This window comes from Eschrichtius robustus, chromosome 7 (assembly GCF_028021215.1).
Source record: "Eschrichtius robustus isolate mEscRob2 chromosome 7, mEscRob2.pri, whole genome shotgun sequence".
Lineage (NCBI taxonomy): Eukaryota > Metazoa > Chordata > Mammalia > Artiodactyla > Eschrichtiidae > Eschrichtius > Eschrichtius robustus.
Window position 1 is genome coordinate 90,279,214 of NC_090830.1, and position 16,504 is coordinate 90,295,717.

Consider the following 16,504-nt stretch of genomic DNA (forward strand, 5'->3'; position numbering starts at 1 on the left):
GTGAATGAACGAATGAAAGTAAAGTCTTCAGTACCCATATTGGAGAATCTTGATCTGATAAGAAACAGAAGTTGTGGCTTGGCAAAGACTCCCTCCTTGACCAAACTTTAGGCAGGGCCCTCTGAGCCCTCCTCTGGACTTGGCCTTGTCTTTGGCCGGCTGAGCCCCGGGTCACATGCCGACAGATTCTGAATGGGATGAGGAGACTCAGGACTGAATTCTGGGACAAACTTACACTCAATTACAGCAAGCCCACCTGTCACAAACCCAAGATGGCCCTGGAGAGAGTGCCAGGACCTCTTTCTGCCCTAGGCCTGGCTGGCCCTGGTCAAGCAGCCAGCCTGCTGTTCAGAAGGTGCCTGGGGACCCGGGGAAATGGCTGTTCTCATGCTTGCTGGTGAGGCTGATGTATCAGACTCCAAACCTCACCTTCCAAGCTTTCTTAGGACCAGAGCCTCTGAGGCAAATATACCTCCTGGTTGTTCTCATTCCCTAAACGGCTGTGTTTTATGATGTATTAAGGTTGGGGGAAAAAAAGAAAGTTCCTCCAGCTGTGGAGTTATCCCAGCTGAAAGCCTTGCGGGACGGTGATTTATGATTTGCTGAGTGCCAGCAGCGCGCTCAGTTCCACGGGAGGGCCGAGAGGGGAGAGCCGGCCAGGGCACCGCACCGCACCGCACGCCAGGCAGCAGGTACGACCCCCATGGAGACCCTCCAGGTTGAAGTGCCCCTGGGGGCTCAGGGCTGCCCTCATGCTGGATCTGTCTCCAAGCCTTGGAAGCTATTGGCCTGCTGTTCCTGTCGCCCTGAGAGTCCAAGCATGGCCTTGGGTCATGGAGATTCTTTGGCTTGAGCAACTGCCTTGTAAGCTGGAGGCCCCATGGGCAGCTGTTTCTGGCCTGCGGCCCCTGCAGCCTTGCCCCTGCCTTGGTGCCTGGGCCCAGGGTAAGCAGGGCCTGTTTGTCCTGGAGGCTGACCCAGTGACCTCAAAGCAGACTTTTTTTTTGCCAGCTTACCCCTTCCAGACCTAGATGTGAGGGCTGCTCTCCACTGGTTTCCTTCCCCGGGAGGCAGAAGGCTGTGCACAGTCGGCCTACCCAGGAGGTTTGAACTTACTGGTTATGTGGCATGGAGCCACGCCAAACTCTGAGCAGAGTGACCTCATTAGAGGTGCAGGCTCCCCAAGACGGGCACACACAATGACTGCTGGCGTGGGCGTGTGGGTACCATGTGGTGGTGAGGGGGCTGACAAAGATGGGACAGGCTTTAGTGGCAGGAAACCATTTAGAGGTGGTGATAAAGGATCCAGGCAAGCCCTAATCGATGGCCTCCCACCTTCCCTCTTTGATAGAGCACAACCCACCCTCTCAAAGCTCACCGCAGATTCCCCTCACTGCAGAAGCTGCCTGTAACTCCAGGCCAGTCTTGACCAGGGACGGGGATGAGCGGCCTGGAGGGGTGAGAACTTGGGGATTCCGGCCCCATAGAAGCCACCTGGAGCCAACACCAGTAGGTGCTCTGGGCTCCGTGGGCTCTGGGGGCCAGTGCTGCTGGCAGGTGGAGAATCGGCACACACAGGAAGTGCCAGGGTGGCCGTGTTTCTGTCCAGCAGGAGGCTCACTGTCAGCTCCAAATCCAAGCAGAAAAACAGGGGAACCCTGAGCCCCACCAGAGAGCGGAGGGAGCGTGGAGGGATGGAGAATCACAGCAGCCAGCTCTGGCTGTAGTTATGTGTGACTTAGAGTCCTCATCTCCAGCAAGGACCACTAAACCTCTCCCTCAGGGGTTCCTGTGAGCTTCCGATCGGGTAATGGATGAGAGCATCCTCTGTGCTGAGATCTTGCTCAGCAGGGAGGCACAGCCCTCGTGTCCCGAGGTGGCTGGCACTGCTCTCCCCAACGGGTCACGCAAAGAACAGGCGTTCAACTAATACTTAGAGTTAGGATTAACTCGCCCTGCTGCCTGTTCTCATGTCATTTATACAGCCACTTATTTAATTAATGTTACTGGGTGCCAGAAAATACATTAAGCACGGACAATACAGAATGAATGCAGTCAAGTTGGAAATACGTTAGACCAAGATTAATCCAGAGGTGAGTAGTGAAATTATCATCCCAACAGTAAACTTTTATTATTGTGGTCTGTTTTTTTTTTTTTCTTTTCTCAGGTGGGATGGATTGGTTTGTAAGAGGAAAATCACGTGGGAAATTAGAGAATAACAGTTCTGAGGGGAGCTGTGCCTGCTCTAAGCCCGGCCCGGTGCTGACCTGCCCTGTCTGAGGGGACCCTGGGTGAGAAAGAAGTTGGCATATGCCCGAGAAAGAGACAAATGAAAGCTATTCCTGGTAACCAGGTCCCGCCGAGCCTGGTACCCACCTTTCCTTCTCAACAGCCTGGAACACAAGGATGGCTTGTCCTCTGGGTGGATCAAAGTGTCTCTGGCCCAGGGACGAGGAATGGGCCTCAGAGTCTCACTACTGTCTGTGGAAAGATGAACAACCACTTCTACTTAAGGAATGGCCATGATCCTACTTCCCATTACAGGAGGGACACACACACAGACCACAACCACACAAGAGGACACTGTGTACTGGGCCCATGTAAGGCCAAGTATGCAAAAGCCAGGCCAATGTGGACAGTGTGCTACACCTGGCAACAGTATTATGAAGGGGCATGGTGAGCCCCTATGTTGACTCAAGGACTGTCACTTTCTCTCCTTGTTCTCCCTCTGATTGTTCTCAGTGAGGGAGTCATGTCTGCTCAGGTTCCAGCATGAGCAGGGCTCTGAATCGGATGTTCACCTTCCACCATCAGCTCTGGGACACACACAAAGGGTGAGGCACTTTGACATATCTGAGCAACTACACACATGGAGTGCAGAACCCAGCGCTGACCTACACCGTGACTTTTTTTATTTTTAGCCAGCCACCTCTGGTTTACCTGTTATCAACAGAAAAAGCTAAGCAAAAGAGAATTTCCAAGTTCAGAAGGATTCGCTTAACAGAGATTTCCCAAAATGCCTTATACTAACAGCAACAGCAGTCAAGATGGTGACTGTACATTGTTACCAGCTTGCCTCTCTTGGGAGATGGTCTGCAAGAGAATGTCAAATGCTATGGTCTGCAAGAGAATGTCAAATGCTATCTACTTAACAACTCTAGTCGTCGGCAATGCATCGTGAGAGTGCAAAGCATCTCTTTTCACTCCACAATAAAGGAGAACCCCTAAGGGCCTCTGTGACAATACTAAGCTACTAGTTCACTCAGTTTCTCTAACAGCAAACGAGCATTTGTGGTGACCTGGTTCACCAAAACACTAGGAAAACGCACCCTGAAAATAAGGTATTGGCATTCATTCACTCATTCAAAAATATGAACTATTTGAAATTGAGGAGCAGGGACACAGAGGACAGAACTGGTAAGGACATGCTTAGAGACAGCAGAGTGAAGTCCAAGCTGCCAGGCCTGACAACACCAACACCACCCTTCAGTGTTCACTGTAGAGAGAAGGGCTTCCTGTCAGAGTGGAAAGGAACGACCATGGATACCATTCAGACACCAGAGGAGAGGAAACAGGCAACCAGCAGCTGAAGAATACTCACTAGATGAGAATTATGATTCCACAAAATAAGAACTAAAGGAGAGAGAGGCCAACAGAAGAAGAAGAAGAAGGAGAAGAAAAAGGTAATAGGAGAATAAAAGCAGTTTAAAAGTGAGTTGGTGGTGCTTGGGGAAATAATCCCACCCAGACCTTTGGTCTTCCTGCTGGTTCGGCCATTAATGAGGTAAATGAAACAATGAGCTGTGCTCCCTGTCTATTTGTATGAGAATTATGTTTTCAACACAACAAGTTCCTCCATAACAACATTCAATGCTATGAGAAGGTAGGTGAATGTTTACAAAATGTCTACAGTGTCTACAAAACCCTCCAAGTGAGAAAAGAATAACACATGAATTTTATACAGAGCCAAACGTCATGCATGATAAAGACATTTTCAAATACACCAGACATCAGAGAATACAGAATTCACGAGCTCATCTTGGAAAAACTATTGGAGGATGAACTCTAATCAATGTAGTGGAATTCCTATATATCCACTAAAGAGACAAAAGCAAGTTTGCTATTACATTCCAATATTTAATTCACTCATTCTTCTTCCTAGAGTCATAATTTCATACCAGAGGCTAAGAGAGGGATGGCATTTTCTACATGCAAGTCCTCCTCCTGGTCTGTCTGATGCTAGTATACTAATGTGTACTGTGGAACTCCAACAGAAGCACGTGGAATGCAGTATTTCCCAAGAACCCTTCTCTTACCGACTCTCATGGGACTGGTTTCTGCGGAATATGACTAAGCATTTCAGGATAGTATGCTCATGTCATAAACCAATGCCTATGATATGAACAACACTCCAAAATATTGACATTACATGATGAGTAAGTAATCACAATTTTTCTGTTCATTCATTCTCCATTCATCTAGGTTTTACTGAGGACTTACTCTATTTAGGCATCATGCTAGGTAATGGTGACTCAAAGCAGAGTAAAGCACAGGCAAGCCATGAGAGCTCATAGGAAAGTCATCAATTAATTATTATATAATGTTGTGTTTGCTGTAGTGTTAGTGGTACAAACAGTCATTCTAAGAGTCTAGAGGTGAGAGTGAAAAAAAAGTGTATAATGCTTCACAAATCTGCACCTATTTCAAGGAGAGGGCTATAAGTGGAACACGACACTGTCCCCTCCTGCCCTGCTCAGAAGAAAGGTGTGTGGTAGGGAAAGCAGAGAAGTGCCAGGAGATCACACCTGTGTGACTGTCCATGCATCTGGGTGTGGGCAACCAGCGAGCGCATGAGTGAGACTAAAGGGTGAGGGCACTAGAAGTGTATGTTTGTGATTCTCCAGGAGCAGAAGTCTCAATCAAACCAGACTATGGCAAACCAGCCTCCTCCCAGGGTGCCCCTCTGCCCACAGATCTATGGAGGATCTCCCAGCCTGTGTCCCAGCATTACCCCTCAGGTTCCTGCCCTCCTCACACTCTCCCTCGGGGAAGGACACCCTCCTGGGCACAGGTGCAGATCCAGCCCTGGCCTTGTCATTACCGTGATGAGCGGAGGCCTCTTTTCTTCTCACTAAAACCACTGATGAACCCCGACAAAAGTGTATTCCCAGATTATTTGTTCTTATTGCACTGCTTTATATGACTTGCTTTTACAGCTTATTGTTCCATCAACCCTTCCTCAACCTGACATACGTTCCCAGAAGGTCAACAGCCAGAGAAAACGTGAGCAACCCTGGTCAACCCCAGGCCTCCCTTATAAAATCCCTTACTCATGGTTCCTGCAGGAGCCTGGCAGTCTCTTTACCCCCCGGACGACTCTTTTCCACAGAACTTGACCTGAGAATCTAGGGGGTGGCCATTGTGCCCAAATGCCATCACTTAGCTCTGGAGGCAGCTGTCAGTGCCAGCGGGCACAGACATTATCTCCCCTGAGAGGTCATTAGAAGTCTCATAAAAATAAGCTGCTCCCATAAGCATGTCAGCCCAGGCATCCTGGGGAGGCCCCACCATGCCCCGGTGCTCAGTGGCAGACCAGCTTGGACAGTCACTAAGGGACCCAAGCACCATTTTGTTTTGTAGAGCTGGTAACGCTCAGACTCTGGAATGCTGTGTCTCTTTGATTTGGCCCTTTGTTGTGAAGAGCTTTAATACTCTGCTTTGCTTTCAGCTTCATACAGGCAGAATTCCCTGTAAACAAGCACCTTAACACTAGAGTACTGGGCTCTTCAGATGTACTTTCCTAGAGAATAAAATACTGCTAACATAGGCATTTCTATTTGACCTGTGAAGTACCTTTTCTACATTGGGTTTGTGAGAGGATTGGTTCTGGATTGCTGACATCACAGTGGTGATCCTGAGCAGAAAGGATACTGTTAGAGAATACTGAAGGTGCTCTATGGTGTAAAATTAACCAAATCTACTCCCTCTATATCTGAGAAAGAACTTAAGAATCATCACCAGTGAGGAAGGCATGATCTTTTGCATCAAGAGACATTTAGTTGTTTCCTTGGGGCTTCTATCCAAGCCTGACTGTGTAGTGGACTCAGTTTTCCCAGTTCCATGCCTACCCATTTTTCAGAAGGCAAGCCCAAGACAGCACTTGATTTGTAGGAGGGAAGAATGTCTTGCTATTAAATGAACATCACCTGTAAATTTGCTGCAGCTATCCGCTAGCAGATTAAAGCAATTTCCTTCTGTTCCTAGTTTGCTAAGGATTTTCTTTTTCAAAATCAAAAATGGATATCAAATTTCATCAGAATTTTTCTGCATCTATTGAGCTGTCTGTAGGATTTTCTCTTTTAATCCATTAGTGTGATGAATCACATTCATTGATTTTACATTGTTAAACCAATTTGGCATTCCTAGAATAAATGCAGTTTGATCATGATATCTTATCCTTTTTATATTGCCAGGAAAAACTGTAAAAAGCTTTGAAATGGACCAAAAGGATTACTTGGTGTTCTCAATGGAAAACTAGGAATTTTTTAATTTTAGGTTTTCTGATTTTTATCGGTACTGTACCTTTCATAGTCTTTGAGCTATTTTACAACTCTGTAATTGCAGATAATTGATAGCAATACAAATGATTCTGATCCATAGACACGTAAGTTAAATCTGCCCAGTGGAGAGACAATTCATTCTTCTTCTCACCCATTATGGTAAAAGCCAGTTTATCATCTATTTGTAAATTTCAGCATTTATGTGTAATTTTAAAAATTGTTATTAATTGTATTAATTTTAATTAATTATGTATTTTAATATTAATATTAAATTAATTTTTAATTTTTAAGTTACATGTGTACAATATGGTGATTCACAACTTTAAGGGTTATACTCCACTTATAATTACTGTAAAATATTAGCTATATTCCCTGTGCTGTACAATATATCCTTGTAGCTTACTGTATACCTAATTATGTGTGATATTTTAAAATTTTCCTGAGAACTAGCTTATGGGTTCCCTCATTAATTGATGAATTAAATACAAATTTTGACTTGTGTATATTTAATATTATGAAAGAAATAATTATGCTTTCTTTAAAAATTATCCCCTAACAGTTCATTTCTAGGTTCAATTTGTTACTACTTTGTTTAGGATATATGCATACATGTTCATGAGTCAAAATTGACCTGATGTGTTCTCATAGTTTCCTTTTTGGGTTTTGGTATCAATGCTATGCTAAACTTTTTCTTTTCTATCAAAGAACTGTATAAGATTGGAGACACTTCTAATTATTTTTTCGAACTTGCCAGTGAAGCCACCTACTTTTTTATTGTGGAATGGTTTTAATTATGAATCAGTTTCTTTGAAATTTTGTTTTTTTGTGTTTTTTTTTTAATTAATTAATTTATTTATTATTTTTGGCTGTGTTGGGTCTTCGTTTCCGTGCGAGGGCTTTCTCTAGTTGCGGCGAGCGGGGGCCACTCTTCATTGCGGTGTGCGGGCCTCTCACTATCGCGGCCTCTCTTGTTGCAGAGCACAGGCTCCAGACGCACAGGCTCAGTAGTTGTGGCTCACGGGCCCAGTTGCCCCGCGGCATGTGGGATCTTCCCAGACCAGGGCTCGAACCCGTGTCCCCTGCATTGGCAGGCAGATTCTCAACCACTGTGCCACCAGGGAAGCCCTTCTTTGAAATTTTAGACCTACCTATTATGATTTTCTATTTTGATTGTTAGTTTTTCTAGGGATCTGTCCATTTCAAGTGTGTTGGCATAAACTTATTGATATTCTCTCACTTTCTTTTTTTTTCAGCTTTTTTATTGAGGTATAATTGACATATAACATTATATTAGTTTCAGGTATACAACATAGCGGTTTGATATTTGTATATCTTGTGAAATGATCACCAGAATAAGTCTAGTTAACATCCTTTACCATACAAGTTAAAAAATTTTTTTCTTGTGATAAGGACTTTTAAAATCTACTCTCTTAGCAATTTTCAAATATGCAATAAAGTATTATTAACTATGGTCACCATGCTGTATGTTACATCCCCATGACTTATTTTATAACTGGAAGTTTGTACCTTTTGACCCCTTTCACTCATTTCATCCACCCCTAACTCCTGCCTCTAGTAGCCACAAACCTGTTTCCTGTATCCATGAGCTTGGTTTTTATTTTGTTTTGTTTTGTTTTTTAGATTCCACATATGAGGTCATATAGTATTTGTCTTTCTCTGTCTGACTTGTTTCACTTAGCATAATGCCCTCAAGGTCCATCCATGTTGTTGCAAATGGCAAGATTTCATTGTTTTTTGCTCCTGAATAGTATTCCATTGTGTATATATATACCACATCTTCTATATCCATTCATCCATCGATGGACACTTAGGTTGTTTTCATATCTTGGCTATTGTAAATAATGCTGCAATGAACATGGGGGTACATATATCTTTTCAAATTAGTGTTTTCGTTTTCTTTGGATAAATACCCAGAAGTGAAATTACTGGATCATATGGTAGTTCTATTTTTAATTTTTTAAGGAAACTCCATACTGTTCTCTGTGATGGCTGCACCAATTTACATTCCCACCAACAGTGCATGTGTGTTCCCTTTTATCCGCATCCTTGCCAACACTTGTTATTTCTTGTCTTTTTGATAATAGCCATTCTAACAGGTGTGAGTGTTATCTCATTGTGGTTTTGATTTGCATTTCCCTGATGATTAGTGATGTTGAGCATCTTTTCTTGTACCTGTTGGACATCTGTATCTTCTTTGGAAAAATGTCTATTCAAATCATCTGCCCATTTTTAAAATCAGCTTGCTTGTTTTTTTGTTTATCATTTGTTTGTTTTTGTTGTTTGCAATTGAGTTGTATGAGTTCTTTATATATTTGGATATTAATCCATTATCAAATATATGATTTACAAATATTTTACCTCATCCAGTAGGTTGCCTTTTTCATTTAGTTGATGGTTTCCTTTGCTGTACAGAAGCTTTTTAGTTTGATATACTCTCACTTATTTATTTTTTCTTTTATCGCCTTTGCTTTTAGAGCCTGCATTTTCTTTTTTTAAAGTCTCCAGATTCTATAATGAAATACCTTTGATTCCATTCTTGCTTTTTGTTATTTGTTCCTTCTCTCATTTTTCTGGATCAGTCTTACTAGAACCAGTTTTTTTTTTTTTTTTTTGAGGTTTTTTTTTTTTTTTTTAAACATCTTTATTGAAGTATAATTGCCTTACAATGGTGTGTTAGCTTCTGCTTTATAACAAAGTGAATCAGTTATACATATACAACATGTTCCCATTTCTCTTCCCTCTTGCATCTCCCTCCCTCCCACCCTCCCCATCCCACCCCTCTAGGTGGTCACAAAGCACCGAGCTGATCTCCCTGTGCTATGCGGCTGCTTCCCACTAGTTATCTATTTTACATTTGGTAGTGTATATATGTCCATGACACTCTCTTACCCTGTCACATCTCACCCCACCCCCTCCCCATATCCTCAAGTCCATTCTCTAGTAGGTCTGTGTCTTTATTCCCGTCTTGCCACTAGGTTCTTCATGGCCTTTTTTTTTCCCTTAGATTCCGTATATATGTGTTAGCATACTGTATTTGTTTTTCTCTTTCTGACTTACTTCACTCTGTATGACAGACTCTAACTCCATCCACCTCATTACAAATACCTCCATTTCATTTCTTTTTATGGCTGAGTAATATTCCATTGTATATATGTGCCACATCTTCTTTATCCATTCATCTGTCGATGGACATTTAGGTTGCTTCCATGTCCTGGCTATTGTAAATAGAGCTGCAATGAACATTTTGGTACATGACTCTTTTTGACCTATGGTTTTCTCGGGGTATACGCCCAGTAGTGGGATTGCTGGGTCGTATGGTAGTTCTATTTGTAGTTTTTTAAGGAACCTCCATACTGTTCTCCATAGTGGCTGTATCAATTTACATTCCCACCAACAGTGCAAGAGTGTTCCCTTTCCTCCACACCCTCTCCAGCATTTATTGTTTCTAGATTTTTTGATGATGGCCATTCTGACCGGTGTGAGATGATATCTCATTGTAGTTTTGATTTGCATTTCTCTAATGATTAATGATGTTGAGCATTCTTTCATGTGTCTGTAGGCCATCTGTATATCTTCTTTGGAGAAATGTCTATTTAGGTCTTCTGCCCATTTTTGGATGGGGTTGTTGGTTTTTTTGTTATTGAGCTGCATGAGCTGCTTGTAAATCTTGGAGATTAATCCTTTGTCAGTTGCTTCATTTGCAAATATTTTCTCCCATTCTGATGGTTGTCTTTTGGTCTTGTTTATGGTTTCCTTTGCTGTGCAAAAGCTTTTAAGTTTCATTAGGTCCCATTTGTTTATTTGTGTTCTTATTTCCATTTCTCTGGGAGCTGGGTCAAAAAGAATCTTGCTGTGATGTATGTCATAGAGTGTTCTGCCTATGTTTTCCTCTAAGAGTTTGATAGTGTCTGCCCTTACACTTAGGTCTTTAATCCATTTTGAGTTTATTTTTGTGCATGGTGTCAGGGAGTGTTCTAATTTCATACTTTTACATGTACCTGTCCAATTTTCCCAGCACCACTTATTAAAGAGGCTGTCTTCTCCACTGTATATTCTTGCCTCCTTTATCAAAGATAAGGTGACCATATGTGTGTGGGTTTATCTCTGGGCTTTCTATCCTGTTCCATTGATCTATATTTCTGTTTTTGTGCCAGTACCAAACTGTCTTGATTACTGAAGCTTTGTAATATAGTCTGAAGTCAGGGAGCCTGATTCCCCCAGCTCCATTTTTCGTTCTCAAGATTGCTTTGGCTATTCGGGGTCTTTTGTGTTTCCATACAAATTGTGAAATTTTTTGTTCTAGTTCTGTGAAAAATGCCAGTGGTAGTTTGATAGGGATTGCATTGAATCTGTAGATTGCTTTGGGTAGTAGAGTCATTTTCACAATGTTGATTCTTCCAATCCAGGAACATGGTATATCTCTCCATCTATTTGTATCATCTTTAATTTCTTTCATCAGTGTCTTATAATTTTCTGCATACAGGTCTTTTGTCTCCTTAGGTAGGTTTATTCCTAGATATTTTATTCTTTTTGTTGCAATGGTAAATGGGAGTGTTTTCTTAATTTCACTTTCAGATTTTTCGTCATTAGTGTATAGAAATGCAAGAGATTTCTGTGCATTTATTTTGTATCCTGCTACTTAACCAAATTCATTGATTAGCTCTAGGAGTTTTCTGGTAGCATCTTTAGGATTCTCTATGTATAGTATCATGTCATCTGCAAATAGTGACAGCTTTACTTCTTCTTTTCCGATTTGGATTCCTTTTATTTCTTTGTCTTCTCTGATTGCTGTGGCTAACACTTCCAAAACTATGTTGAATAATAGTGGTGAGAGTGGGCAACCTTGTCTTGTTCCTGATCTTAGTGGAAATGGTTTCAGTTGTTCACCATTGAGGACAATGTTGGCTGCGGGTTTGTCATATATGGCCTTTATTATGTTGAGGAAAGTTCCCTCTATGCCTACTTTCTGCAGGGCTTTTATCATAAATGGGTGTTGAATTTTGTCGAAAGCTTTCTCTGCATCTATTGAGATGATCATATGGTTTTTCTCCTTCAATTTGTTAATAAGGTGTATCACATTGATTGATTTGCGTATATTGAAGAATCCTTGCATTCCTGGGATAAACCCCACTTGATCATGGTGTATGATCCTTTTAATGTGCTGTTGGATTCTGTTTGCTAGTATTTTGTTGAGGATTTTTGCATCTATGTTCATCAGTGATATTGGCCTGTAGTTTTCTTTCTTTGTGACAACTTTGTCTGGTTTTGGTATCAGGGTGATGGTGGCCTCGTAGAATGAGTTTGGGAGCGTTCCTCCCTCTGCAGTATTTTGGAAGAGTTTGAGAAGGATAGGTGTTAGCTCGTCTCTAAATGTTTGATAGAATTCACCTGTGAAGCCATCTGGTCCTGGGCTTTTGTTTGTTGGAAGGTTTTTAATCACAGTTTCAATTTCAGTGCTTGTGATTGGTCTGTTCATATTTTCTATTTCTTCCTGGTTCAGTCTCGGCAGTTTGTGCATTTCTAAGAATCTGTCCATTTCTTCCAGGTTGTCCATTTTATTGGCATAGAGTTGCTTGTAGTAATCTCTCATGATCTTTTGTATTTCTGCAGTGTCAGTGGTTACATCTTTTTCATTTCTAATTCTATTGATCTGAGTCTTCTCCCTTTTTCTCTTGATGAGTCTGGCTAATGGTTTATCAATTTTGTTTATCTTCTCAAAGAACCAGCTTTTAGTTTCATTGATTTTTGCTATTGTTTCCTTCATTTCTTTTTCATTTATTTCTGACCTGATCTTTATAATTTCTTTCCTTCTGCTGGCTTTGGGGTTTTTTTGTTCTTCTTTCTCTAATTGCTTCAGGTGCAAGGTTAGGTTGTTTATTCGAGATGTTTCCTTTTTCTTGAGGTAGGCTTGTATTGCTATAAACTTCCCTCTTAGCACTGCTTTTGCTGCGTCCCATAGGTTTTGGGTCGTCGTATCTCCATTGTCATTTGTTTCTAGGTATTTTTTGATTTTCCCTTTGATTTCTTCAGTAATCACTTCGTTATTAAGTAGTGTATTGTGTAGCCTCCATGTGTTTGTATTTTTTACAGATCTTTTCCTGTAATTGATATCTAGTCTCATAGCGTTGTGGTCGGAAAAGATACTTGATACGATTTCAATTTTCTTAAATTTACCAAGGCTTGATTTATGACCCAAGATATGATCTACCCTGGAGAATGTTCCATGAGCACTTGAGAAAAATGTGTATTCTGTTGTTTTTGGGTAGAATGTCCTATAAATATCAATTAAGTCCATCTTGTTTAATGCATCATTTAAAGCTTGTGTTTCCTTATTTATTTTCATTTTGGATGATCTGTCCATTGGTGAAAGTGGGGTGTTAAAGTCCCCTACTATGATTGTGTTGCTGTCGATTTCCCCTTTTATGGCTGTTAGTATTTGCCTTATGTATTGAGGTGCTCCTATGTTGGGTGCATAAATATTTACAATTGTTATAGCTTCCTCTTGGATCGATCCCTTGATCATTATATAGTGTCCTTCTTTGTCTCTTGTAATAGTCTTTATTTTAAAGTCTATTTTGTCTGATATGAGAATAGCTACTCCAGCTTTCTTTTGATTTCCATTTGCATGGAATATCTTTGTCCATCCCCTCACTTTCAGTCTGTATGTGTCTCTAGGTCTGAAGTGGGTCTCTTGTAGACAGCATATATATGGGTCTTGTTTTTGTATCCATTCAGCCAGCCTGTGTCTTTTGGTGGGAGCATTTAATCCATTTACATTCAAGGTAATTATCGATATGTATGTTCCTATTCCCATTTTCTTAAATGTTTTGGGTTTGTTATTGTAGGTGTTTTCCTTCTCTTGTGTTTCTTGCCTAGAGAAGTTCCTTTAGCATTTGTTGTAAAGCTGGTTTGGTGGTGCTGAACTCTCTCAGCTTTTGCTTGTCTGTAAAGGTTTTAATTTCTCCATCGAATCTGAATGAGATCCTTGCTGGGTAGAGTAATCTTGGTTGTAGGTTTTTCTCCTTCATCACTTTAAGTATATCCTGCCACTCCCTTCTGGCTTGCAGAGTTTCTGCTGAAAGATCAGATGTTAACCTTATGGGGATTCCCTTGTGTGTTATTTGTTGTTTTTCCCTTGCTGCCTTTAATATGTTTTCCTTATATTTAATTTTTGACAGTTTGGTTAATATGTGTCTTGGCGTGTTTCTCCTTGGGTTATCCTGTATGGGACTCTCTGTGCTTCCAGGACTTGATTAACTATTTCCTTTCCCATATTAGGGAAGTTTTCAACTATAATCTCTTCAAATATTTTCTCAGTCCCTTTCTTTTTCTCTTCTTCTTCTGGGACCCCTATAATTCGAATGTTGGTGCGTTTAATGTTGTCCCAGAGGTCTCTGAGACTGTCCTCAGTTCTTTTCATTCTTTTTTCTTTATCCTGCTCTGTAGTAGTTATTTCCACCATTTTATCTTCCAGGTCACTTATCCTTTCTTCTGCCTCAGTTATTCTGCTATTGATCCCATCTAGAGTATTTTTAATTTCATTTATTGTGTTTTTCATCATTGCTTGGTTCCTCTTTAGTTCTTCTACGTCCTTGTTAAATGTTTCTTGCATTTTGTCTATTCTATTTCCAAGATTTTGGATCATCCTTACTATCATTATTCTGAATTCTTTTTCAGGTAGACTACCTATTTCCTCTTCATTTGTTAAGTCTGGTGTGCTTTGACCCTGCTCCTTCATCTGCTGTGTGTTTTTCTGTCGTCTCATTTTGCTTATCTTACTGTGTTTGGGGTCTCCTTTTCACAGACTGCAGGTTTGTAGTTCCCGTTGTTTTTGGTATCTGTCCCCAGTGGCTAAGGTTGGTTCAGTGGGTTGTGTAGGCTTCCTGGTGTAGGGAACTAGTGCCTGAGCTCTGGTGGATGAGGCTGGATCTTGTCTTTCTGGTGGGCACATCCACGTCTGGTGGTGTATTTTGGGGTGTCTGTGGCCTTATTATGATTTTAGGCAGCCTCTCTGCTAATGGATGGGGCTGTGTTCCTGTCTTGCTAGTTGTTTGGCATAGGGTGTTCAGCACTGTAGCTTGCTGGTCATTGAGTGATGCTGGGTCTTGATGTTGAGATGGAGATCTCTGAGAGATTTTTACCGTTTGGTATTACGTGGAGCTGGGAGGTCTCTTGTGGACCAGTGTCCTGAAGTTGGCTCTCCCACCTCAGAGGCACGGCCCTGATGCCTGGCTGGAGCACCAAGAGCCTTTCGTCCACACGGCTCAGAGTAAAAGGGAGAAAAAAAAGAAAGAAAGAAAGAAAGAAAGAAGAAAGAAAGAAAGAAAGAAAGAAAGAAAGAAAGAAAGAAAGAAAGAAAGAAAGAAAGAAAGAGGCTATAATATAGTGAAGTAAAATAAAGCTATTGTAAAGCAAAAGCTATACAGACAAAATCTCACCCAGAAGCATATACATATACACTCACAAAAAAAAAGGAACAGGGGAAAAATTAATATATCCTGCTCCCAAAGTCCACCTCCTGAATTTGGGATGATTCGTTGTCTATTCAGGTATTCAACAGATGCAGGCACATCAAGTTGTTTGTGGAGTTTTAATCCGCTGCTTCTGAGGCTGCTGGGAGAGATTTCCCCTTCTCTTCCCTGTTCGCACAGCTCCTGGGGTTCAGCTTTGGATTTGGACCCGCCTCTGCGTGTAGGTCGCCTGAGGGCGTCTATTCCCCGCCCAGACAGAACGGGGTTAAAGGAGCAGCTGCTTCGGGGGCGCTGGCTCACTCAGGCCGCGGGGTGGGAGGGGTACGGAGGAGGCGGGGCGAGCCTGCGGCAGCAGAGGCCGGCGTGACGTTGCACCAGCCTGAGGCGCGCAGTGCGTTCTCCCGGGGAATTTGTCCGGGGATCACGGGACCCTGGCAGTGGCGGGCTGCACCGGCTTCCGGGAGGGGCGGTGTGGAGAGTGACCTGTGCTCACACACAGGCTTTTTGGAGGCGGCAGCAGCAGCCCCAGCGTCTCACGCCCGTCTCTGGGGTCCGCGCTGATCGCCGCGGCTCGCTCCCTTCTCTGGAGTTCGTTTAGGCGGCGCTCTGAATCCCCTCTCCTTGCGCGCAGCGAAACAAAGAGGCAAGAAAAAGTCTCTTGCCTCTTCGGCAGCTGCAGACTTTTTCCCGGACTCCCTCCCAGCTAGCTGTGGTGCACTAACCCCTTCAGGCTGTGTTCACGCCGCCAGCCCCAGTCCCCTCCCTGCGATCCGACTGAAGCCCGAGCCTCAGCTCCCAGCCCCGCCTGCCACGGCGGGGGAGCAGACAAGCCTCTCGGGCTGGTGAGCGCTGCTCGGCGCCGAGCCTCTGTGCGGGAGTCTCTCCGCTTTTTCCTCTGGGCCCCTGTTGCTGTGGGATCCGCGCTGTTAGCTGCAGCTCGCGCCCGTCTCTGAAGTTCGTTTAGGCGGCGCTCTGAATCCCCTCTCCTCGCGCACCAGGAAACAAAGAGGGAAGAAAAAGTCTCTTGCCTCTTCGGCAGCTGCAGACTTTTTCTCGGACTCCCTCCCGGCTAGCTGTGGTGCGCTAACCCCTTCAGGCTGTGTTCACGCCGCCAATCCCAGTCCTCTCCCTGCGATCCGACCGAAGCCCGAGCCTCAGCTCCCAGCCCCCGCCCGCTCCGGCGGGGGAGCAGACAAGCCTCTGGGGCTGGTGAGTGCTGGTCGGCACCGCTCCTCCGTGCGGGAGCCTCTCCGCTTTGCCCTCCGCACCCCTGTGGCTGCGCTCTCCTCCGTGGCTCCGAAGCTTCCCTCCTCTGCCACCCGCAGTCTCTGCCCGCGAAGGGGCTTCCTAGTGCGTGGAAATCTTTCCTCCTTCACAGCTCCCTCCCACTGGTGCAGGTGCCATCCCTATTCTTTTGTCTCTGTTATTTCTTTTTTCTTTTGCCCTACCCAA

At 43.3% G+C, this 16,504-nt stretch overlaps 1 protein-coding gene across 1 annotated transcript in view; it reads right to left on the reverse strand.

The window, feature by feature from the left end:
- Positions 1 to 1,390: 1,390 nt before the first annotated feature.
- Positions 1,391 to 16,504, reverse strand: part of PTPN20 (protein tyrosine phosphatase non-receptor type 20) — a 92,705-nt gene continuing 77,591 nt past the window's right edge. The window contains 1 exon segment of the mRNA XM_068547890.1: positions 1,391 to 1,658. Within this exon segment, the coding sequence (XP_068403991.1) occupies positions 1,391 to 1,658 (268 nt within the window).